Genomic DNA, 22,662 nt, shown 5'->3' with positions numbered 1-22,662 from the left:
GGCCCTTCTGGCCTTGCACATGCCTGCCCTTGGCCTTCCCTTGACTGACTGAGCTCAAGCATGGCATCTTCTCTCCCAGGAAGCTTCCTCAGGATCTGTCGCCAAACCAGGAGCCTTCTTCTTGGTTCCCAGCACACTCTGGCCCTGTCCCTCAGTCTCACAGTCCCACGGTTGGTGTACCCCTCGGGGACAGTGCTGTTTTTCTTTCCACGTCTCTGACACTCAGCTGCCTCCTGGCACTGAGCACATTGCTCAGGATATGCTCACTGAAGAAGAAAAACAGAAAGGGAGGAAGCCAGAGCTCCCATCCCAGAAACCCCTCACTTCTGCTTCTCATTGACCAGGAGTTGGGACCAGTGGAGACTGACGCATCTTCCCTGGGCTGCAGCTACCTTGGCCGTGAGTGAACCTAACGGTCATTTGTTCTATTTGGAGTTCTATTTGGGCAAGACCCAGCGAGGATCCTTTATCCAAGTGATCCAGGGCTGCATGAGGACCTTCCGATTGTCCTGGCTGTCACCTCTCCTAAGTGGCCAAAGGCTGATCTCCCCTCCCTCAGCGCTGCCAGAACTAGGACTCAGCGGAGAGCAACTTCTTCCCTCCCTGATCTCGGACTTCCTGGAGCACCTGTGGGGGCTAAGCTTCAAACAGGAGGCAGGTTTTGAGACAGACAAAAGTTGTCAAGCACTGAAATGAGTTTAGATATTTTGCGTACAAAGTCATCAGACTGCGTGTAGAAAATAGAGTGAAGAGGAGGCAAGCTGGTAGCTGTGCTTATGACAGCCTTCAAGCTCTAGGTGTCCATTTTTATAATGTTTCTTTGCAAAGGTTTTTTGTTGTTGTTTTGTTTTTTTGGTTTTGTCCTTGTTTTTAGTTGGCTGGTTTTGGTTTCCAGGCAGAATCTCCTGTGGCCTGGGCAGCCGAGGACAACTTGAGTTTCTGATCCTCTCCTGCCTCTACTTCCTGATTGCTGAGATTACAACAACACCCTGTTTGTGTGGTTCTGGGGATCAATCCCAGGGCTTTTTGCATGCCAAGTAAGCACTCTACCAACTGAGGGGCATCACCAGCCCTCTGTTTTTCAGGAAAGATTTTTCTATCCATCCCAGGCTGGCCTCAAACTTGAAATCCTCTTCTTGCCTTGGCTTCTTAATTGCTGATATTACACGCGTGCACCATCACACCCACCTTCGCAAATTTTCCCTCCTTCCTTCCTTCCTTCCTTCCTTCCTTTCTTTTAAAAACAATTATATATTGATTATAATGAAAAAAGTCTATTGTCAAAACCAGCAAACAAATAAAAAGGCATTGACACGGAGTCACGAAAGATAACCATTGTTCATCAGCCCCGTTTCTGGCAGAGATGTTCAAGGACACATATATGCTGTGTGTGTGTGTGTGTGTGTGTGTGTGTGTGTGTGTGTGTGTGTGTGTGTGTTGTGCATGTATATATATATATATATATATATATATATATGTGATGTGTATGTATATGTGTGTGGTGTGTATGTATATCTATACGTGTGTGTGGTGTGTAGGTATAGGTATGTGTGGTGTGTATGTATATGTACATGTGTGAGAGAGAGAGAGAGAGAGAGAGAGAGAGAGAGAGAGAGAGATTTTATATCAAGTTCCAGCAGCAGAGGTTGTCAGGATAAAGTGAGAAAGAGCTGAGACCCCACTGCAAACTCAGCTTAAAGCACAAAGTGTCAGGGGCACTCATTTCCAGTATGATTTTTCCCACCTATTCCTCAGTCGGACATAGCTGCCCTTTCCATTAAATCCTATTCAAGTAGATGGGACCAGCAAAGAGCACTCTCTTCCCCTTCTTGTGGCTGCTTCCATAGCAACCCGAGATGCTTCTCACATGCTGCATGTTCTCTGGTTAGCATGAGCAGGTTGCCCTGTTCCGGTTCCCCTTTCCCTGTGAGGTGTGGCTCACCTGCCCGTAGTTCCAGGGGCATGGGCGGATCCAGCTCGTGCTCCCTTGGTAGATGAAGCCATAATCGTTCACAACATACTCCTGCCTCTGGGGCTCACTCTCCAAGTACACTGTGTCCGCTGGGAAGCAAAGCGAGAGGACACAAAGCAGAAGTCACCTTGTCCCTTGCTATCCCCACTGTCCCATAGAATCTGCTCTCTGGACAGGGCGCCTGGGGCCGTTCGGAGAGAAGCTAGCACAAGAAGGAATCTGTGCTGCGGTGGGTTCTATCCAGGATTTGGACCAGTGTGGCAAACAGTCGTGGGTTCATGATTGAGGTCACGAACATCTCTGAACTGTAGGGTGGGGCTTCCCAGCCAAACAGCCCTGGCCCAGTGATGTGGCTGCTGTTGATCTACCTGGCTCTGTGCCAACGTTCTCTCTAGGACATGGGTACGAGCTCAGGAGAGAGGCCATGCATGTAGAGGGTCCACTCAGGTAGATCCTGCATCGCCACGTTCAAGTCTGAAGCCCTGTCTTAGAGGCCAAAAGTGTGTGTGTGTGTGTGTGTGTGTGTGTGTGTGTGTGTGTGTGTGTGGTCCTGCTGGCATCAAACTCACAGTGATCTTGCTTTAGCCTCCCATGTGCTGGCACAGGTGAGTATTTCAATTGGAGACTGGCATGTATGTATAATTACACTTGGGTATATGTCATAGAGTCGACAACATATAGATACATACAAATGTGCGCATATTTAAGCCTAAGATAGTTCTATAAGGCTACACAGAACAGTAATAAGGCTTCCACTGGGAAAATGGATCTTGGAGACTGGCAGGTCTGAATCCTTCCTCTCCCTTCCCTCTCTCTTCCCTCTCCCTTCCTTCTCCCTCCCTCCCCTTCATTTTCTCCTTTCTTCTCTTTTCTCCCTTTTCTTTTTCTCCCATTCTTTCATTATTATTATTCCTCTCTTTCCTCAAATCTTCAAAATAGTATGCATTTATTACTTTTAAAGTGAGAAGTCTAGCCAGGCAGTGGTGTTGCAAGCCTTTAGTCCCAGCACTTGGGGGCCAGAGGCAGGTGGATCTCTGTGAGTTCGAGGCCAGCCTGGTCTACAGAATGAGTTCTAGGACAGCCCAGGCTACACAGAGAGACCTTGTCTCAAAAACAAAAAGAAGTCCAAATTAACTTAAAAATGGATAATGAAGTTAGATGCTAATGGTGGTTAAACTTAGCAATAGTTTCTATTTACGTCCAAACACAATGAGTAAGTAAATAAACATCACGCCCTCCCAGCCTGGTTTGGGAGGGTTAGGGACTGAATTCAAGGGGGTGGGAGGCTTGGGGGAGGCAAAGGATCAGGGGTTGGAAACCTTTGAGCCTGGCTCTCTGGTTGCACTGACTGAGAGACAGATGTCAGGGAGCCCACGTGGGTACCAGCCTCACCTGGGCACCAGGGATTGAAGAGCAGGATGAATTCCCCCAGCTGGTAGGCAGTGACTGAGCCCTGGTAGGAGTCGATTCGAACTTTCAGTAGGTATCGACCGACAGCTGCCATGGGAGGGGCACACAGGCTCACTTCCATGGAGGTGGCCCTGTTGGCCTCCAGGGAAGCAATCCAGGGGCTTGGGCCACTTCTGCCTGTGAGGCCAAACACTGCCCGAGTCCCTTTGGCCAGGTCTGGCAAGGGTCCTAGGAGGGGAGAATGGCTAAGACTCTTTATGGTGATCTTCCATTCCTTGAAGGTCCTGCTCAATAAGCATGCACTCACACACACATGCTCCACAGCACACATGCATACATGCATGCATACACACGTGCACACATATGTATCACACACAGATTCATATACCACACATATACTCCATTTTATACACACATGCCCACTTCACACGTATACACACATGTACCATACACATACTCTATTTCTCGCTCTCTCTCACACACACATGCTCCACTTCACACACACACACACACACACACATACACACACACACATATATATATATACACATGCCACACATACATACCACACACATATACCATACACACTCTCCACTTCACACACACACACATTCACACTCAAACGCACCACATGCTCCACTTCACACACACACACACACACTCACACTCAAACACACCACATGCTTCACTTCACACACACATACATGCATACCTCACAGTACACACTACCCACATACACACATATACACCATACACATACACCCCAAACATGTATACACACACCCTATACACATGCCATACATATATACACACACCACACATATATACACACACCCTAACACACACACACACACACACACACACACACACACACACACACACACACACACACCCTGTGGGCCAGTTCCTCACCAGTCTCAGCCACAAAGATGATGCTGTCCATTCCTAGCTGGAAGCCGCGGTTCTTAAAGTACAGGGTGATGCTGAAGGCCTGGCCCCTGCGAACAACAAGGCGTTCAAAACTGATCTCCTCTGTGTGGTGCTGCACGTTGTTTCGGGAGCTCTGGAGGTCTGTGAGGGCCACCTCTAACCCTGGGATAGGGCAGCCTGGGACAGACAAAAATCAGGGTTATTGATCCCAGCTCAATGTTGTTCACCACTTACCAGTCGTGCAAACTCAAGGAAGTAAATTCCCAATTGCACTTGAATTTCCATGTTGGTAGAATGGAGTCTAAAACACTATCCTCACAGGTCTGGTTTAACGATCATATGAGATGCCACACATGCACATTCCACTTTCCTTCCTCTTCCTCCTTTCTCCCTCCCCTTCTTCCTCTACCTTCTAACAACTCCTTTCCTGCACACTTCTGCAGCTACATGGTTTTTCTGACTAACTTAGTTTGTAGATCTGCCCAGGTTTGATGTCCAGTGTGCCTTTGGATACAGCCTGATCCCACTTCCTGGCATAGCTAACAATCTCTCTTGTCTTTGTACCAACCAAAACCTGGGAGCAGCTGCTGGGTGGCCTAGCACAGCTGCCCCACTTTTAGCAATTCGCTGGCTCTCTCCCACCACCAATGCCATGTGTCCATCGTCCTGGATACCCACATGCTTAAAGTCAGGCTCTTCTGCTAAAAAAACACAGACTAAACACCTTGCTCTCTAGTGTGCCTCTCCCAGAGGGCTGTAACTGATGCTATCTTGTTTGACCGTGGTCTTGACACCATCCCCAGTCACCTGAGGGTGGTTTACAACACTTAAATGACAATGGGCTCACCCATCTCCTCAGCCTGTGTCAACCCATAGGTAACCAAGTCCTTCATTTACACTGTCCCTAAGGCCCCTTTCTAAGTGCCTGTGGCTTTCTGCTGTCCTTGTCCCACCCTTGGCGACTTTAGTAGGCCCCGAGAGTTTGTTTGCCTGCCTCAAGCATCTCTCCCCACCACCTTCCTCAACACACCATCCACCTTCCCTCAGGACAGTTTGATCGCACTGTCTACCTCGTTGGCTTTAGAAGCTGTAAGCCACTCTCCAGTCTGCCGTACATAGAACCCTTGTTACCCGACACCTGGCCATCACCTGGCCATCCGTATCCAGCTGCAAGTTCTGATTGCATTCTCGGTTCTCATCACCCTAGCACCAGTTTTTTTCTCCAGGAAGACTGTCTGCACATTTTGTTGCTGCTATAGCCTCGATTCAGAACACCCTCTGTCATAGTATTGTCGGCTTGGCACAAACCTAGACATACTTGGAAGAGGGACTTTCTTCCCTCTATTTATTTATTTATTTATTTATTTATTCATTTATTCACTTAGCATCCTGATTGCAGCCCTCCTCTTCTCCTTCCAGTACTCCCCAATCCTTCCCCCCACTCTCCCCTCTCTCTTTTTCCTCAGACAAGGAGGAGGTCCCCGATGGGTACCAATCCATCTAGCACATCGTCAATGCAGGACTAGGCACATCCTCTCCCACTGAGTCCAGACAAGGCAGCCCAGTTAGGGGAACGGGATCCGAAGGGAGGCCTCAGGGTCAGAGGGGGCTCCCGGCTCCAGTTGTTGAGGGACCCACATGAAGGCCAAGCTGCACATCTGCTGCATGTGCTCCGGGGGCCTAGGTCCAGTCCATGCATGCTCTTTGGTTGGTGGTTCAGTCTCTGTGAGCTCCCGTGAGCCCACGCTGGTTGACACTGTGAGTCTCCTTTGGAAGTCCTTGACCCCTCCTGCTCCCTCAGTCATTCCCCAACTCGTCCACAGGGCTCCCCAAGCTCTGTCTAATGTTTGGCTGTGGGTCTCTGCATCTGTTTCTATCAGCTGCTGGATGAAGCCTCTCAGAGGACAGTTATGCTAGGTTCCTGTCTACAAGCATAACAGAGTAACATTAATAGTGTCAGGGGTTGCTTCTCTCCCAAGGGATGAGTCTCAAGTACCAGCCTTTGGTTGGCCATTCCCTTAGTCTTTGCTCTTTTTCGGAAGAGGGGAATCTTAATTGAGGAATAATAGCCTCCATCAGCTCGGCCTGTGGACATGTCTATGGGATGGTTTCTTGACTGCTCATTGAGGTGGAAGGGCCCAATCCACCATGGGTGGTACCATCTCTGAGCAGATGGTCCTAGGTGATATGAGAAAGGCAGCTGAGCAAGGCAGGGAAGGCAAGGCAGCGAGCAGACTCCTCATGGCCTTGGCTTCCGTTCCAGCCTCCTGGCTCTTGCCTGGGCTCTCCTCAGTGATGACTGCTAATCTGTTAAGTCAAATAAACCCTGTCCTCCCTTAAGTTGCTTTTGGTCAGTGTCTTTTTGTTGTTGTTGTTTCTTTTTTTAAAATTAATTTATTCATATTACATCTCAGTTGTTAGCCCATCCCATGTATCCTCCCATTCCTCCCTTCCTCCCACTTCCCCCCTACTCCCCTCCCCTCCCCTATGTCTGTGTCTGAGGGGGACCTCCTCCCCCTGTATATACTCATAGGGTATCGAGTCTCTCCTTGGTGACCTATTATCTTTCCTCTGAGTGCCACCAGGCATCTCCATCCATCGGCTAGTCTGGGTAGGGGTTCGAGGTTTACTGCCTATTTTTTCCTTGGCTGTTGCCATAGTTTGTGGAGGACCCCAGGGCCCAGACTCGCCTGTAGTTTTCCAGGACCCGCTGGATCCTTCTAGTTCCTTTCTCCCAGCTTCTCACACCTAAAGTCTCAATAGGATGTCCTCCCCTCTTACCCACTACACAACAGGGACATATGCTCAACCATGTTCATAGCTGCCTTATTCATAATAGCCAGAACTTCTTCCTCAATAGAAGAATGGATAAAGAAACTGTGGTACATTTACACTATGGAATACTACTCAGCTACTAAAAACAAGGAATTTCCAAAATTTGTGGACGAATAGATTGAACTAGAAATTGTCATAATGAGTGAGTTCACACAGAAGCAAAAAAGAGCTAAATGGTATATACTTACTTATATCAAGACACTAGTCCAAGGTGTACGTCCCCATGAAAAACTGTTTTTGTTTTTTCAAGACAGGGTCTCTCTGTGTAGCCTTGACTGTCCTGGACTCACTTTGTAGTCCAGGCTGGCCTCAAACTCACAGAGATCTGTCTGTTTCTGCCTCCCAAGTGCTGGGATTAATGGCATGTGCCACCACGCCCAGCTTGGTCAGTGTTTTATCACAGCAACAGAAAACAAACTAGAACATTCCCTCACTACTTAGCCAAATCCTACCTATACCCCAAGACCCACCTTCCTCATGAAACCTGCCCTAACTGGCGTACCCCTCTTCCCATTTTGCACTGCTCTGCTGCACTGAAGCACTGACACTGACCAGCTAATGCACGTGTCATGCACATATGCTCATTTTCATCAATACATCTTTCCTGAGGGCCTACTCTTCCCAGCTGCGGCATAAGGAGCTTAGACATTCTTCGTTGTTTCTTTCTTTCTTTCTTTAAAATTTATTTGTACTTTATGTGTGTCGGTGTTTTGCCCGCATGCATGTATGTTGTAAGGGCACCAGATTCTATGGAACTGGAATTCCAGACAGTTGTAAGCTGTCATGTGGGTGTTGGGACTTGAACCCAGGTCCTCTGGAAGATGAGCCAGTGCTCTTAACAGCTGAGCCGTCTCTCCAGCCCCTTCTTTGTTACTTCTTGTTGTGTCTCCTTCTACAGCCCAGGCTGGCTGCAAACTCTTGCTCCTCCTTGCTCAGTCCCTGGGGTTCTGGGATGGCAGGTATGTGCCACCACACCCAGCTCTTAGTTGCTTTTTTGTCTGCTTTCCAACACCAGGTGTAAGCTGAGAAGGGCAGAAACCTACCTGATTTATCTTGGCTGTGCTTCAATTAAAAAAAAAAAAATAATGAACCAAGTCATTTGGCAAAGTCTAACACCCTTCCATGTTAGAAAATATTCAGCGAACTAAGAAGGGAGGCTATCTATAAAAATCTACAGCTAGTCATATTTAATAGTAAACCCTGGACGCTTCCTGTTAAGATAAAGAACAAAATAAGAAGGTGTGTGCTCTTGCCTGCTCTTGTTTTATTAAAGACAGAGTATACTGGAGGTTTCAGACAGGGCCATTAGGCAAGCAAAAGAGATTAAAGACATTCAGACAGGAAGCAAGAAAAGTCCTCTCCCTTCGCACATGATGCAAGCATAATAATAGTCTCAAATTAGAATTAACAACCACAGAAAGACTTCAGGATGGATGCAATAGCAATATACAAATTCATCTGTATTTTCATACATTCACAATGAATGATCTGAGAAAAAGGCAAAAGCAATTCCACTTAGAGTAGCAAAAGACTGAAATAATTACTAGCAGGCTCACAACAGAATGCAAAACGTTTACCACAAAATACCATTTAAATAAATTGCCTTAAATAATGGAAAAATATTCCTTGCCCATGGGTTAGAAGATAGTATCACTCAAATGACAGTAGACAATAGTATTATTTTACTAACAGTTGACTCTAGATTCAACACAACACCCATCAAAAACCCAACAGCCCACCCCATTGACATACCTGCAGTGCAACCTCTACACCTAAGCCCCAGAAAAAAATCATGAAAGGGAGGAAAGAGTGTAAGAGCTTTAGGACCAGGGTGTCTGCTGCTAGATTCTGTCCTGTCGCTGCAAGAGGGGAGCTGCACTCATAAAATCTGAACATTCAGTTGCCTAAATGAGACCTACGCAATGAACAGCAGTTGACATGACAGTGTGGATGAGAGAAATTTCACAAGGTTCTACCTTGAGATGAAGATTTTCAGGCAGTCCGTGCCTGGAGAGGGAGGGAGGGAGGGAGGGAGGAAGAGAGAGAGAGAATGAATATAAATTTTCTACAGGGATGAGGTCCCTGATTGCTTAGCCAAGCCAAGCCTAAGTTGTCAACCTGAAACACCAATATATATAGTTGTATATAAAAGCAACACTAAATGAACCCAAAAGGTTTTGTACATATATTTATTGTGCATGGCAGTAACAAAGAAGAGGAGATCATACATTTGAGAGGGCGGGGGACATGGGAGGAGTTGGTGGGGAATAAATTTTTCAAAAAATTTTAATAAAAAATTTTAAGCACACTGGATGAGGTGCTCACACCTGTAATCCCAGCACTTGGGGAGGCAGAGGCAGGCAGATCTCTGTGAGTTCGAGGCCAGCCTGATCTACAAAGTGAGTCCAGGACAGCCAAGGCTACACAGAGAAACCCTGTCTTGAAAAACTGAAAAAAAAAAATTAAGTTCAACTGCCAGAAATTGCAGAAATTGACAAATGGATCATACAATTAATTGGGAAGAAGAAAGAATCCACAATAGGCAAAGCAATTTTTAAAATTTCTTCTTTGAGGGGAAGGTAAAGTAGTATCTTGCTATGTAGCCTAGAAATCATGGTAGTCCTCCTGTCTCAGCCTACGATGTGTTGGGAATTACCAGAATTCACCATGTCCATCACTAAGGCAATCTTAAAGCAGAGGGCTTGCATTTCACTTTAAGTTTTCCTGTGAAGTTAGTAATCAAGGCAATTTGGGGGTGGCATTAGCACAGACACACATCAGTGGGCTGGCCTGAGAGTCTTAGAAGAAAGATCTCATGGTGTATATGGGGCAATACCAAATTCACTCAGTAGGTTTTATATGTGTGTGTTTAACAGTAATAGCATAAGAAGAACCATGAACTTGAGAGGGATGTAACAACACTAGATGTGAGCTAAGAAGGACAGAGACCTACCTAGTTTGTCTTGGCTTTGATTAAAAGTAGAAGGAGGAGGAGGAGGAAAAGATGATGATGATGATGATGATGATGATGATGAAGAAGAAGAAGAAGAAGAAGAAGAAGAAGAAGAAGAAGAAGAAGAAGAAGAAGAAGAAATAATGAACCAAATTAGCTGCCAAAATCCAACACCCTTGAATATATAAAACTAACTTCAAAAAATGGTCCTGAAATAAATGGATATACACTGTAAAAAATGAAGTGTCAGGGCTAGCTCAGGTTGCTCTTGCGGAGGACCCAGGTTCAGTTCCCAGGACCCACATGGCAGCTCATACCAGCCTGTAATTCCAGGTCCAGGGGGATCTAATGCCTTCTGACTTCTATGGGCACCAAGCATCCACATGGTTCACATACAAATGTGCAGGCAAAACACTAATACATATAAAATAAATAAATAAATAAATACTAAAAAGTTAATGAAAAAAATGAAGTTGGTGGCCTACTTTACATAATATGCAAAAATTAACTCAATGGATCAAAGATCTGAACATGAGAGCTAAAACTATAAAACTCAGAAGAAAACAGGTCCATCTTCCTCATCCTGAACTAGGCAATGGTCCCTTTGATATGGGGGACCCCGACTCGGTGGGGGGAAATCCAGGTAAATTGGACCTCGTAGACGTTAATAACATTTTTTGCTTCAATGACATAATAAAGAATATGAAAATATAATCCACAGAATTTGAGGATGTATTTATAAATCACATAGCTAATAAGGGATTTGTAACCAAATGGATGGATGGATGGATGGATGGATGGATGGATGGATGGATGAATGAATCCTACAACACAAAAATAAGGAGCCCAAATGAAGGAGCACATAAAGCATAAGCCTAACAACCTAGGTTCAGTCACTGGGACCCACATGATAGAAGGCAAAACCCAACTCCACAAGATTGTCCCATGACCCCTACATACTCATTATGGGTAACTGATCTGAATAGACCTTTCTCTAAACAAGAAAGGAAAAAGATGGCAAGCACATGGAAGGATGCTTAGGTCGTTAGGTAAATGCACATGAACTGTAACTTCACACCCATGAGGATGCTATGATAAGAAGTCACACTAGCAAGTGTTGGTAGGATGCAGTGCTATGAGACACTCATACCTTGCTGGTGGGTTTATAAAATGGTACAACACTTTGGAAAACACTAGCAGCTCCTCAGAAGGTTGAAAACAAACTTATCATGTGATCCAACTCCTTATTGTATACCAGCAGACAGTCAACACGTACACTCACACCAAGCCTACTCCATGGATGCTGATAGCAACATTATACAAGTGTAGATGAAAAGTTCAAACAGCACAAATATCTACCAGCTGATGAATAGAGAATATGAAGCACATTACAACATAGATGGACCTTGAAAACATTATGGCTGTTGAAAGAAGTCAGCTGCAAGGGGGCACATCTTGTATGATGCCATTTCTATGAAATGTCCAGAACAGGCAGAGGTTGAAAGTAGATTAGGGACCTGAATGCCGCCTCCTCCTCTTCTTCCTCTTCCTTCTCCTTCCCTTCCTCCCTCTCCTCCTCCTCCTCCTCCTTTTTCAACAGGCCCTCTCTACATAGCTATACAGCCCTGACTTGGGACTCACTCTGTAAACCAAACTGTCTTCAGACTCACAGAGATCCTCCTGCCTCTGCCTCCTGAGTGCTGGGATTAAAGGTGTATCCCACCACACCAGGCTCTGACTGCTTCTTCCTAAGATGATGATAATGTTTTGAGACTAGTGGCATTTTCACAACTGTATGAATACACTTAACTGTATGCTTCAAATGTATGGACTTTATTATGTTTCAATAAGGCCATTAGAAACAAGTGAGACTCACATCAACTATATAAAATAGTCATAACAAATATTAGTCACTATCTTTTGTTTTAAAGAGTCAGAACCACCCTCACACAGGATCACAATTCCACAGGTTAGCCTAAAACCCCACCAGGCTAGCCTGGAATTTACATGCATTATCCTGTCTCAGCCTCCCCAGCTGCTAGGATTATAGGCATGTGCCACCACATCCAGCCTAATCTTCTAAACATATCTAGGTTATTTTGTTTATTGTTAACATAATGTTTTAATTAACTAATTGTTCATCATCATCATCATCATCAAAGAAACATAAGAATAACAGTCAGCACATATAGGTTCATGGGCATTTTGTTATTTGAAGACTTCTCTATCTTACATAAAACCACTTGCATTTATTCCTTAAGTTTTAGTTTCTCTCAGCAGTTTATCTGGGTCCTGCGTACTTTTTCATCTTTACCAAACCTTGTATAGATGAAATATCATGCCATCCACATTTGGGCGGGGGTTGGGGATAAAAAAAAACAGGCTTCCAAAAAAAAAAAAAATGTCGAGTTTAGTCTCATGTTAAACCCAGATTTGTGACTCAAGTTAGGAGATCTTTCATTGCCAACAGCTGTTGTTCTTTGGTGGCATGTTCAGAAAAAAATATTCCAACCCTGCCTCTTGGGGAAGAACTTGACTTTTTCCTAATAATAATCAAAAAGGAACTCATCCCTTAGGAGACCAGTTGACTGGGCAGAGAGCACTAATTGGCTCAGGTCTGTGCGTGACTAAGTCCACCCAACATGTGGGGCAACACCTGCCTGACAGGAAGCACTTCACTGTCCTCCAGAGACACTACAGGCCAAGTCAACTCCACCTATGACACATGGACGCTTGTGCACCCAAACACTGTGCTTAGCTTTCCTTTCCACAAACAAATAATATTCCATTATCTTGCTATACCATATTTTGTTTAATCTATATTCAAGTAGGATGCTCATTTTCAATTTAGAGTTTTCTTCTTGAAGTGAGGAGAGAGCGAAGAAAATAACAAGGAAATAGCAAGATGGTAGGAAATCACAAAGTTAGTGACCTCAATATCTGTCCTAGAGAAACTTCTTCATGAGTACCCAGAAGCATGCAAAAGAATGATGACTATAAGATTGTTTGTCTATCTAAAAAATATGGGAATTATCTAAGTATCTATTTGAAGAAGATGAGATGAACAAATCATACATTGTAGAATACCATACAAAATGGAAAATATTGCGATAGGTCTGTACATGCTACTGGCATGGCATGGGTACTGCCATGCTGCAAGGCATGCTGTTAGTGGAAAAAATATTGTTTACATTTATAGTATGATAATTCCCGATTTACAACACTTGTTGATCCAATTGACCAAAGACTGGAAACAATGGTTATTCATGGTGAGGTTGAGGCTCTTAGAACTTTATCTGCAGTTACTGCTTTATTTTATTCCAATTAGATCCTCACGCATTTCCTTTGTAATTAAAAAATTATACACATTTGACATGAAAATTAAGGAGACAGTAAAATATTTATTACTATGCAAAGTGAATAAAGGTGAAGCTGTAACATTTGTAGAGTAAGTTAAAAGCCCCGCCCCATAGAGACGGCTTCAGGTATTACATTCATACGCTTTTCATCTTCAGAGTGGCTCTTCATCTAGAGAAGAGAGGATGATGGAGACAAAGGATGGTGGGAAGACTTCTGAAGTTAAGGGAAAAGAGACGACATGAAGATCCAGAGAACGCTAACACTGTAAGGAAGATTCAAGGTAATGGTCCAAACCCTGACATAAGAGGCAGGGACTAGAGGAGTGAGCTGGCCAGTGTGAAAAAGTCAGCTGGTGTCAGAGGACAGGAATCCCAACGCCCATGCCACCCTACTGTGGAGGCAGCCATGGTAGCATGCAGCGAGGCTTACCCTCCACTCTGCCTCCTGGTTCTCAGGGGACCCGTGAGTCCTTAGGGCTCTTGGCTCCCTTCCTAAATAAGCTCTGTACCTGTCGCTTAGTCGCCCTTGCTGTGTCTGGCTACTCACTGTCCCCACTTTCTAGCCACCCCATAGGACTTCCCTACCTTGGGCCATAGTGGCTGCTTCTGGCTCCTTGGCTGCTTCCCTGAAGACAGCTTGATGAATCGGAGCTTTAGGAAACTGAGCCTAGAGTGTCTGTTTCCCCTTCCATGATGAGGCTCCAAGAGACACTGGAGGTGGAGCCAGCCGCTGCACTGCCACCACTGACAGGGCAGATCACAACTGGTTTTCTCACCTGCCCTCTGGGTTTTCTTGGCAGTGTTGCTCAGCTGAGAGGAGGTGTGGAGTCTGTGGAACCATCGGGGCCTTTCGCTATTGGGCCTTTGATAGCTCTTGGGCAACAGGGCTGTGGTAAGGGAGCCAGTAGGAACTGATGAATGCATGGGCCTCCGTGGAGGGTGAGGGGACTGTGTTTCTGCAGAAAGGTGTGTCAGGGTCCTAGGACTATTGCTCACAACAAAGAGAGCCTCAGCAAGCCCTTGCACTTAATCCCTCTCTTTCTGGGGTTTAAGTACAAACAGAACCTACTGGACTGTCCTTGATAGGACTTTTCCTCCCGCCCCCAGCAGTTGCACTCTCTCAAGTGAGACCTTCCAGGCTTACAGTGCATCTCAAATAAAATTAGCAGAGGTGGGGCTGGAGAGATGGCCCAGAGGTTAAGAGCACGGGCTGTTCTTCCAGAGGACCTGAGTATGAGTCCAAACATCTATATGGGGGGCTCACAACTGTCCTTAATGTCAGTTCCAGGGGAGCTGATGCCCTCTTCTGGCTCTCTACAGGAACCAGGCATGCACATGGTACACAGATGTTCATTCAAGCACTCATATATACACATGAAAGAAAAACACAAGATGGACCTGGTAGAGCAATTGCCTAGCAATACCCAAGGTTCTCCAGGCGGGGAGTGGGGGTGGGGTGGGGGATTGATGTATTGTATTGATGTATTGTATTAAGGAGCAAGTCACTAAAGGAGAAGACTGGAGAAGGATCCTGTGTGAGCAGGAGGTGGGATACCCACCCACTCTGTCTTCCTGCTGAGAGGGACCTATCCATCAGTGTCATCTTCACTCTTGTGTCTTCGGTTCTCAGCTTTTATGTGTACAGAGCCACAAAGACAGTTCTCTGAGGTTATTGGTTTGTTGCCATGCTGGAGTTTGAACCCAGGGCCTCAAGCATGCTAAGCGAACACCCAGTAGCAGCCCTGTAGCCCCAACTCACTACTACATCTGCACCCACTTAGTCCTCCACCTCCCTCAACTCACTGACCCTGCAGCTCCTGCCTTTCCTCCCAGTCCCACCTGCTCAGTCCTCCTGTGTGCTGCTTTGCTCCCCACTCGCCCTTCACCTTCACCTGTCTACCGTCCATTCCAGGCTCCCTGACATCTCCCCCCTCTGAAGGCAGGAGCCCTTTCCAGCTCTCATCTCGAGGAACCTTCTACAGCTCTGAGTACATAGGCTTTTCTCTCCATTAAAACATTCTCTGCTCTCTCTCTCTCTCTCTCTCTCTCTCTCTCTCTCTCTCTCTCTCTCTCTCTCTCTCTCTCTCTCTCTCTCTCTCTCAGACCCATTCACAGGCTCCCTTCGCTCCCATGTTGGTGCTTTCCAGGCGCGTCCCAGGGCTTCGCCTAGTCTCACTCCACTCACCCCCTCACGACTTAGGCGATCCCCGGAACTGTGGCCTGCAAACCCTCTTCTTTGCCAACTTTTGACACTTCACGCCCAGTGTGCCCGTGTGGTTCCTTTCCCCTTCTCTCTCGATGCACCTGCCTTTCCTCCTGCATTTCCAGTCTTGGCGAGCGAGGACACTGCGTGCGGGCGATGAAGGAAACACCAGGCCCACTTCTCTTCTCACCTCGCGTTAGCTCATCAGTCCCGTCAACCCCCAGGGAGCACCTGAAACTGCCTCTTCCTGTGTCCCTCAGCTCTGCTTCACTGAAACACCAGCTGTCTAGATAACAGCATCTACCCGGCTTCCCGACCTACTTTCTCCAAATTCATTCCTGATTTTTCAATACTTTTAAAAGTATAATTATATTGTTTCCTCCCTCCAACCTTTCCCATATACTATACCTCAGTCCCAACTGCTCCGTCTCAAACTCATGGCCTTTGTTTCTCGCCACTGACAGTTCTGAAGGACCAATGCAAACAAATAGACTCTCTGCTGAGGATCCAACAACGAGTGAAGTCCAAACCTCTCAACAGTCTCTACCAAAAGTCAGGGGCTCACTTCCCTGCTCACCTCTATTAGCCAAAACATCTCTCCATATCATAAGTAACACCATTGCCAGTGATTAATTATGACTGTGGATAATAGTGGTACCACCATTAGTACAATCGGCAGTTATTTTTTGGTGCTCGACATTGCTTTAAATTCTTGTGTGAATTAGCCCTTTCAGTCTCGCAACATGTCTATGAATCAGTTTTTTCTTCTGTTTAAATTAACCTTTTTATTAAGTATCACATAACGTGCGCAAAGTATATAATACAGCCTTCTAGCAGGAACGGACGATCACAGCTGAGTAGCTTTTTTTCATCAGCCAGGGAAATGTTTCCTTAGTCAATGTTCTCCAGGCCCCTGGACACATGGTAGCGATTGACTCCAGAGACGCGTCTATCTCGCTCCATCAAATACCAATGGTACCGAAGTCGGCAAACTCTTTTTTCCTTGTTCCCGTTGGTGAGCTTGTGGATGTACGCAGTGGACACGCCGGGGATGATCAAGCACACGCTCATGATGGCAACGCCAGGAAGAATCTCAAACCACATCTCCGCACCGTGACTCAAAGGCCAAACTGTAACGGCTCCTCAGAAGTGACCCGGTTTCACCTTCCTTCCGGTAGCACGCGGGAGGGGCGGTGCCCCGGAAGGTTCTAGGGAGTTTTTTTTTTTAATTCACATTACATCCCCATTATTATCCCCTTACTCGTATCTCCCCGTTCCCACTCTCCCTCCCTCCCTCTTCTGCCTTATTCCCCTCCCCTAGACCTCTAAAAATGGGGGGTGCCTCCTCCTCCACCGTCTGATCACAGTCTATTAGGTCTCATAAGGGTAGCCTGCATCTTCTTCCGCTGTGTCCTCGCAAGTCCGCCCCACCAGAGCCAGGGGTCAAATCACAGCCGGCCTCAGTAACAACACCCACTGTAATCCCAGTGGCAGGTGGATCGCTGTGAGTTCGAAGCCAGCCTGGTCTACAGAGTGAGTCCAGGACAGCCAAGTCTATACAGAGAAACCCTGTCTCAAAAAACGAGGTTGCACTATGTAGCCCTTGCTGACCTTACATAGCCATTGCTATGTAGACCATGAATGTTTTGCCTGTGTGGTGGTGGTGGTGGTGGTGGTGGTGGTGGTGGTGGTGGTGTGTGTGTGTGTGTGTGTACCACATGTATGAAGTGTCTATTCAGGCCAGGAGAGAGTTTCAGAAAGCCTGGATCTGGAGTTACAGCTGGCTGTGAGCCACCATGTTGGTGCTGAGAACTGACCCTGGGTCCTCTGAAATAATAGCAAATGCTTGTAACTGCTGAACCATCCCTCAGTCCCCTGTGAATTAGGAGTTCTTGTTGGTCTTACATATAACAGATGAAGAAATCATGAATTCATGGGGCTGGGGCATGGTGGCGCACGCCTTTAATCCCAGCACTCCGGAGGCAGAGGCAGGCGGATCATTGTGAGTTCAAGTTGAGGCCAGCCTGGTCTACAAAGTGAGTCTAGGACAGCCAAGGCTACACAGAGAGACCATGTCTCAAAAAAAAAAAAAGACTTAAAGACATTTGTTTCTCCAAAACCCCTCACAGAGAGCTACAAGGCTGGCTTTTGAGTGCAGCACAACTCCAGGGCTTAGTAACTGTTCAGTGTAGTATGTAAAACACAGGCAAGTGTCCAGTTTATGTGAGTTGCTTGGTAAGCATGGATAAATTAAAAGATGGTCTGGGCATGAACAAAGGATCAGTGCCTACACCCACTGCAGAGATGGGAATGGGCAGAGGTGCAATGGGTCATCGTGTGGGTGCAGGCGGGAAGGTGGGTGTAGCCAAGGTGAGCAGGTCTGGAGAGGCATGGTGGCTAAGCAGGAGGAGTAGTGCTGCCCAGGCCTCCGGCCCTTTCCAGACTGTTACCAGAATCGGTAGGGTCAGAAGCTGGGCCCTGCCATCTCTAACAAGGCAGACTTGGCCACCTGTCCTCAACAGGCCAATTAAACGAACACTAGTGAATGGGTGAGGGGCACACATTCCATGTGGCCACACTGGGAAAAGAGCCAGAGGTACCCAGTGACACAAACCCTTCAAGTCTGTGTCTGAAGTCCATATATGAGGCCCACGGAGTTTGTGCAGGGAGAGATGGCTTGGTGGTTAAGAGTACCGGCTGCTCTTGCAAAAAAGACCCGAGTTTGGTTCCCAGCATCCGCAGGGCAACTCCCAACTCCTGTATCTTCAGTCCCAGGGGATCTGATGCTCTCTTCTGACCTACATGGGCACTGCACCCAAGCATACAAATGCACACTCAGACATAAACAAATAACAATTTAAGATAAAAGTAAAATATTTTATTTATAGTTTTCTTTTTTTTGTTTTGTTTTTGTTTGGTTGGTTGGTTTTTGTTTTTGTTTTTGTTTTTTAGACATAGGGTCTCTAAAGCAATTTTAATTCTGGATAAATCATTATTGTTAAGTCTCAAGGAAACCTGGGACAGGTCTCACTGAGTACCTGTGACTCCTCCCAGTACTCCTCACCCCACCCCTGACCCTAAACCCCTCCCTCCTGGAGGCTGAGCCCCCCTCCCCAGCCTGATCTCTATATAACTTGGCTATCTTGGCCTCTTGGTCCAGGTCAGTGTCTTGTTGGCTGCTCCTCTGTTGCTCTCCCTCTCTCTCCTCTCATGGTCCAGTTTCGTCTGCCAGCCGTGTGCAGCCTGGCCTCTCTTCCCTCTGCCTCCTCTCTCCCTCATACCTATAATAAAAATCTTCTCCATACTTTAGGAGTACTCATGTCCTCCTTTTTTATTTTATTCAATTATTTCTATAGGTAAATGTCATAGAGTAAATATCAGATTATTTGTAGGTTTTCTTCTTTTCTTTTTTCTTTCCTGAGACAGGGTTTCTCTGTGTAGCCTTGGCTGTCCTGGAACTCACTCTGCAGACCAGGCTGGCCTTGGAACTCATAGCGACCTGCCTGCCTCTGCCTCCCCTACTTCTGGGATTACAAGCATGCGCCACCACACCCAGTTCTAGGTGGGGTTTTTTGTTTGTTTTGTTTTGTTTTGTTTTTATTTTTGTGTTTTGTTTTTTTTAATTCATGAAAGTATTTAAGGAGCAAAGTTAAGACAGTAAGCCATGCTACTGTTGTCATTACGGCCACCACTCGCCCAGCAAATATCTCTGTCCTATTTTTGAGGTAATACAATGATATGATTTCCCTTCCTTTTCCTCCCTCCAGACCCTTCCATGTACCCCTCCTCATGCTTTTTTCAAATTCACGGCCTTTTTCCCCCACTAACCTGTTCAGTCTGTCTACTCTGACTTGCATTGGCTAGCCAGCTGGTGTGCCCTTGCCTGGGGAAGACTATTGCTCCTACTCTCAGCATTCCTTAGTTGCTGGCAGCTCTTTGTGTAGGATGGAGACCCGCGGGCCTGTCCTCTGACCCCTTGCTCCCTCACGCTCCCCTCTCCATTCTGGCTGCCTGGTGTTGCCCTTGTTCCGCTGACGTTTTAAAACAAGCACGCCTAGCTAGGCAGTCCCTGGCGAGGTGTGGTCCTGTTGCCTCCACTCCAAGTCTCTGCAGCAGGTTGTCAGACTGTGTGCAATCTCGTTACTCACTGCCTGGCGCCAGGGTTCAGGTTCTGTCTCTCCTAGCTTAGGCTTCCTGGAGAAATTCCAATTCCTTGCAACTCATTGTTTAAAAAATCTGATAGTCAAAGGGAGGGCCACAGGTGTCTTTTAGAATATCTTAATTCCTGCCAGGACAGTTATGATACCTGGAGCAGAGGAAGGACACTTACGTCCATCTTCCCCAGAGGACTTATCATGGTCAGGAAGCACCCCGGGGTTGGTGTATGGGGGAGGGGCAAGGAGAGAACTGTAGCAGAATAACTCCTTTTCAAAATGTTTCCCTGCTCTGCTGCAGAGAGCTCTTCCTTTGTTTCTCAATATATTTTGTTTGTGTGTCCTTCTTAAAAAAAAAAAAGACAAAGGGGGTGGGGGTGGGTGCAGGGGGGGCTGGAGGGATGGGCAGTTAAAGAACACTGGCTGCTCTTCCAGAGGACCCAGGTCTGGCTCCCAACATTCACATGGTGTCTCACAACCATCTGTAACTCCAGTTCCGGGAGACCCAGTGTCCTCTTCTGGCCTCTACAGGCACTAAGCGTGCACATGGTGCACAGACATACATGCAGGCAACACTCCCATACACATACAACTTTTAAAAATAAAAATAAAAGAAGGAGCCGGGTGTGGTGGCGCACACCTTTAAACCCAGCACTTAGGAGGCAGAGGCAGGTATATTCCTGTGAGTTTGAGGCCAGCCTGGTCTACAAAGTGAGTTCAGGATAGCCAAGGCTACACAGAGAAACCCTGCCCCGAAAAACAAACAAACAAAAAATAATAAAAATAAAGAAGGAGAAGGAGAAGGAGAAGGAGAAGGAGAAGAAGAAGAAGAAGAGGAAGAAGAAGAAGAAGAAGAAGGAGAAGAAAAAGAAAGAAAGAAACTAAAAAACAGAACACAAGGGAACAAAGCCCATTTGGGACCAAGAGACCAACAGTGACTCTTTTGCTGGGGCCTTTTATCTGATCTGAACAAGACCTGGGCTCTGGCCCAGGGAGGTAACTTGCAGGTTTAACCTTCTACTGGCTTCCTGCAGACCATTAGTCACAGGGTGTGGGGGAAGTTCAGGGAGGCAGGCAGGTAGCTCTGATCACAGCAGTGTGTCGCTTGTTCAGAGAGACTGGGCGAAATCAATGAGTATTTTACCTTCCTTTCTGGACAGAAGCCAGGCTATGTCCATAGGACTGGGACATCTGAGTAGATTACTCACCTGCCATCGCCAAGGAACAGGCTGATCAAGCAAAGTGATGTTGGGGAAACTCCAGGCCTTTCTAAGACCCAGAGAGACTTGGGAACTGATTCTAGCCCTACCAGGAATTTCTAAGGTCTCTTTCCATGGAATCTAGAGCACTTTGGTTTGTTTGACACATTGCCACTAGGAATGTATTATGGACCCCAAAACTCTCAGCCCAGATGTCTTGCACCTTGCAGGGACAGGAAGAGCAGGGTCCAGTGCTATGCTACCAGCTGGCTTGTGCCATCTCCTAGCTCCACAGCCTGGACACTTCTTGTGCCACCTTTGCCCACAGGAGTCCCTGCCTGGCTTTACTGGTTGGCTTCACTGGTTTGATGTGAAGTAGGGACTCAAGTCTCGGGGTGCACCAAGCTCTAGACTCAAGTCTCAGGGTGCACCACGCTTGGGAGAAGCTCATACTCTGGATCTGGGGGGTGACCTCCTGGAAAGGAACTTTGAGATGACGTAGCTCATGTGACCAAAGCAAGGAAGCAAAACTAGAGGGCAGAAAGGAAGGAAGGAAGGAAAGAAAGAAGGAAAGAAGGAAGGAACCTCAGAACATGTCACTGAGTCTGACTTTTAAAGCTACTTTCCAGGTCAGGAGAAGGAAGTCACCTGAGAGACAGCCTGTGAAGATAGGAACGACTAGGATTCATGTCCCCTTAAAGCCACAACAGGAAGGAAGCCTGTCCATACCAGTGACACAGCCAGGAGAGGAGTGACCAAACAGAGGACAGTCACAGAGAAGCAACGTATTACATTTCTGAACAAGCCAGGGCAGGTGGCCCTGTCTGGAGGATAGGAACCACCCGGAACTCAGCAATCATGAGGTAGTGACAGAAATGCCCAGGGATACTCATGGGGACAGGTACAGCTGGCACACTGGGTGGGGTAGGATGTGCAGGCTCCGACTCTTGCACCAAGCAGCTGAGTGTAGGCGGGGCTGGGGACCAGCCTGAGAAAGAAAATATGACAATGACTAAGGTGAGCAAATAAGCAAAAAAAAAACTGGACAGGGAGGAGGTTGGTAAGAGGAGCCAAATGAGGGCAGAGCCCAGATTCCTGGGTTTAAAAAAAATACCCTTGGCTGGAGAGATGGCTCAGTGGATAAGAGCACCACCTGCTCTTCCAGAGGTTCTGAGTTCAATTCCCAGCAACCACGTGGTGGCTCACAGCCATCTGTAATGTGATCTGATGCCCTCTTCTGTATGCAGGGTAAATGCAGATAGAGCACTGTATACATAATAATAAATAAAATATTTTTAAAATGCCTAGCAGGAAGATAATAGCATGTAAAGGGGAAAGGAAAAGGGGGAAGGAGAGAGAGGGAGGGAGGGAGGGGGAGAGAGAGAGAGAGAGAGAGAGAGAGAGAGAGAGAGAGAGAGAGAGAGATTTGAGGGGAGAGCAATGGAGACCCAGAAGGTATGTTGTAAAATTTTAGCAGAGATTGTTTTCCCCTGAACGAGGAAGCCATTTCTTTAGTTTCATTTTTACTTTTCGGTGCTTTCCACTTTATCAGGGCTAAATATGATGATTTTTAATAACTACAGGTGTAGCTCTCTCTGTCCTAAAAATAACAAAGATGTAAAGGAAGAAGCTGTGGAGAGTCAGGGT

General features: G+C 46.6%; 2 protein-coding genes across 3 annotated transcripts in view; both read right to left on the bottom strand.

The window, feature by feature from the left end:
* Positions 1–14,240, bottom strand: part of TGM5 (transglutaminase 5) — a 36,965-nt gene extending 22,725 nt beyond the window's left edge. Inside the window, exons 1-4 of one of the 2 annotated variants that reach the window (XM_084776306.1) lie at positions 14,045–14,240; positions 4,295–4,489; positions 3,365–3,610; positions 1,943–2,061 (exon numbers count right to left, since the gene is read on the bottom strand). In XM_084776306.1, coding sequence (XP_084632432.1) covers positions 1,943–2,061; positions 3,365–3,610; positions 4,295–4,489; positions 14,045–14,054 — 570 coding nt within the window. In that variant the 5' untranslated portion in view covers positions 14,055–14,240. The remainder of the gene's footprint in view (positions 1–1,942; positions 2,062–3,364; positions 3,611–4,294; positions 4,490–14,044) is intronic. The other variant, XM_084776307.1, reaches the window with a different exon arrangement.
* Positions 14,241–16,553: 2,313 nt separating this feature from the next.
* On the bottom strand, positions 16,554–16,843 carry LOC311594524 (NADH dehydrogenase [ubiquinone] 1 alpha subcomplex subunit 1-like; the record flags this gene model as incomplete). The annotated part of the gene is made up of 1 exon (XM_084776317.1): positions 16,554–16,843. The coding sequence occupies exon 1, from the start codon at positions 16,764–16,766 to the stop codon at positions 16,554–16,556; it is 213 nt and encodes a 70-aa protein (XP_084632443.1). The 5' UTR covers positions 16,767–16,843.
* Between the last annotated feature and the right edge of the window lie 5,819 nt (positions 16,844–22,662).

Source organism: Acomys minous (genome assembly GCF_964271855.1).
Source record: "Acomys minous genome assembly, chromosome: 3".
NCBI lineage: Eukaryota > Metazoa > Chordata > Mammalia > Rodentia > Muridae > Acomys > Acomys minous.
This window is presented reverse-complemented; position numbering and strand designations above follow the sequence as displayed.